At 60.3% G+C, this 2680-nt stretch overlaps 1 protein-coding gene across 1 annotated transcript; it reads right to left on the bottom strand.

Annotated features, from left to right (window-relative positions):
* Positions 1–212: 212 nt before the first annotated feature.
* On the bottom strand, positions 213–1852 carry LOC141027862 (uncharacterized). The gene is made up of 4 exons (XM_073505406.1): positions 1628–1852; positions 1122–1454; positions 645–1025; positions 213–536 (listed from the first exon to the last, which is right to left on the bottom strand). Exons 1-4 carry the CDS (start codon positions 1850–1852, stop codon positions 213–215), a joined length of 1263 nt encoding a protein of 420 aa, XP_073361507.1.
* Between the last annotated feature and the right edge of the window lie 828 nt (positions 1853–2680).

Genomic DNA, 2680 nt, shown 5'->3' on the forward strand with positions numbered 1-2680 from the left:
TGTTTCTCAATTTTGCATACCTCCGTCAGGTATGCCTCCATGTGCTCATCCTTTGGTTCATACACTTTGTTGGAGAAGTTGACGAGGAGATGGGAGTCGCCCTTGATGGTGAGGCGCTTTACACCCAAAGTGGCCGCTGCCTTGAGACCGGCAATCAAGCCTTCGTACTCCGCAATGTTGTTGGAGACCTTTTCGCCGTGTTGGAAGCAGAGCTACACGACGTAGTAGAGTTTGTCCTGAGTGGGCAAGATGAGCACGGCTCCAGCCCTCGCGTCCTGACGTGCGAAGGCGCCGTCAAAGTGCATGACCCAGCCGTCTGGTGCCTCGCTCCCTAGCGAGAGGGACCGGTCCTCGCCTGCTTCGGGCCCTAGAGCGTCGGTCCATTCCCCCACGAAATCAGCGAGCGCGGCTCCCTTGATGACCCTGGTGGTGCTGAACTCTAGCTGGAATGCTTGTAATTCGATGTTCCACTCGGTGACCCTCCCTGCAGCATTGGGGCTTCGGAGCACCCTCTCAAGTGGGTAAGCTGAGATGACCTTGATTGGGTGGCCTTGGAAGTAGTGGCGCAGCTTCTGTGAGGCGACGAGGAGCGCGAGCAGGAGCTTCTGCGACATGGGATAGCGTGCCCGCGTGTCACGCAGTACCGTGCTGACGAAGTACACTGGGTGCTCGACGAGGGCGGGAGTGTTGGTGGAGCCCGAGACCTCCTCAGGCTGGGGGGCCTCCTGAGGCTGGGGGGACTCGGGAGCTTGGTCTTCTATTGGCGCTGCCATGGCCTCAGGAGCGCCGTGTGGTAGGCCCTTGGACTGGCGCTCCTCCCGGACGGCCACCAACGCTGCGCTGGCTGAGTGAGGCGTGGCGGCCAGGTAAAGCACCAGGGGCTTGAGTGGACGCGGCGCCACCATCATCGGTGGGCTGGTGAGGTATCTCTTGAGGTCTTGGAATGCGGCATCGGCCTCCGGAGTCCTCTCGAACGGACCCTTCTTTTTCATTAGCTTGAACAACAGGAGGGCGCACTCCCCCAGCTTGGAGATGAAGCACCCCAGCGAGGTCACGCAGCCCGCCAGCTTTTGCATTTCCTTGAGAGTCTGTGGTGGGATCATCTCTTCTATTGCGTTGACCTTCTCTGGGGTCACCTCGATTCCCCTGTGCGACACAAGAAAACCCAACAACTTACCGGAGGGGACACCAAACACACATTTCTCCGGGTTGAGCCGCAGGTCCAACTTGCACAGGCTGGCAAACGTTTCCTCCAGATCCTGGATGAGGGTCCTTGCCTCCCAAGATTTTACCACGATGTCGTCGACGTAGGCCTCAGCGTTCCCCCCGAGCTGCCGGCCAAGGGCGATGTGCATCAGCCGCTGGAAGGTTACTCCAATGTTATGCAGCCCGAACGGCATGCAGGTGCAGCAATACACCCAACATGGGGTCAAGAAGGCTGTCTTCTCAACATCCTGTACCGCAATCTTGAGAAGGCATCTAGAAAACACAGCAGGTCGCACTTGGCGGTGGAGTCGACGATCTGATCAATGCGCGGGAGCGGGAACGGATCTTGAGGGCATGCCTTGTTAAGGTTGGTGAAATCGACACACATGTGTTCCTTCCCGCCTTTCTTGGGGACAACGACCGGGTTCGCCAGCCACTCCGAGTACCGCACCTCGCGGATGACACCAGCTTCTTGCAGTTTGTGGGTTTCCTGGACGATGAAGGACTGCTTCTTTGTGGACTGCCGCCACGCCTTCTTCACCGGGCGCACGTTAGGGCACACCTTCAGGTGGTGCTCGATTATCCCCCTCGGGACCCCAACTAGATGTTTGGGCTCCCAGGTGAATAACTCCTTATTCTTGCACATGAAGTTCACCAATGCCTCTTCTTGGTCTGGGGCGAGATTGGCACCTATGGTGAAAGTGGCTCCTGACGCTCCATCCTTGTCAACCGGTACCTACTTCGTCTTAGCCCGATCTTGAGAGAACAACTGCTTCGTTTTGGACGGCGCAGCCCCCGGGACCTCAGGGGCTCCTCCAGCTTCTGGCCGCGTGGCTGTCGCGGCCCTGAAGGCGAGCTTGAGAGCCGCCAGCGCCTCCTTGGTGTTTCCGGCCATGGTGAGGACGCCGCTGCTTCCCGGCATCTTCATGAGGTTGTATGCAGGGTGAGTGGCCGCCATGAACTTGGCCAAGGCTGGGTACCCGAGGATGGCGTTGTACGGGAGACTGATGCGGGCGATGTCGAAGTCAATGAGCTTGGTACGGTAGTTGTCGCGGGTGCCAAAGGTGACAAGGAGGCGGATCTGCCCCAGGGGGCAGGTGGAGCCATCGACGACTCCGAAGAAAGGCTTGGTGGGGCGGAGCCGGCCGTGCGGCACGTGAAGCAAGCCGAAAGCTTCCACGGAGAGCACGTTGAGGCCATCCCCGCCGTCGATGAGCGTCTTGGTCACCGCCACATGGCAGATGGTGGGGGTGCAAAGCATTGGGAGCGCACCTACGCCCGCGGTGGTCGCGGGGTGGTCCCTTGAGTTGAAGGCGAGGTCGGCCTTGGGCGCTGCCCACCCCGGAGGAGCTCCCTGCTACACGCGGGAGGCGCCCACCTGGCAGAAGAACTGCTTGACGTGGCTGTCCGAGGGCGGCGCCTAGGAACCGCCGAGGAGGGCTGCGACAGTGTGGGGCACCGGTGCCGCGAAGCG

Source organism: Aegilops tauschii, chromosome 1 (assembly GCF_002575655.3).
Source record: "Aegilops tauschii subsp. strangulata cultivar AL8/78 chromosome 1, Aet v6.0, whole genome shotgun sequence".
NCBI lineage: Eukaryota > Viridiplantae > Streptophyta > Magnoliopsida > Poales > Poaceae > Aegilops > Aegilops tauschii.

Coding starts and splice junctions, on each gene's coding strand:
- LOC141027862 (XM_073505406.1), bottom strand. CDS start 1,852: ATGTGCAAGAATAAGGAGTTATTCACCTGGGAGCCCAAACATCTAGTT. Junction 1,455..1,627: donor CGGAGTGGCTGGCGAACCCG/GTCGTTGTCCCC, acceptor ATTGCGGTACAG/GATGTTGAGAAGACAGCCTT. Junction 1,026..1,121: donor TCGAGGTGACCCCAGAGAAG/GTCAACGCAATA, acceptor TTCATCTCCAAG/CTGGGGGAGTGCGCCCTCCT.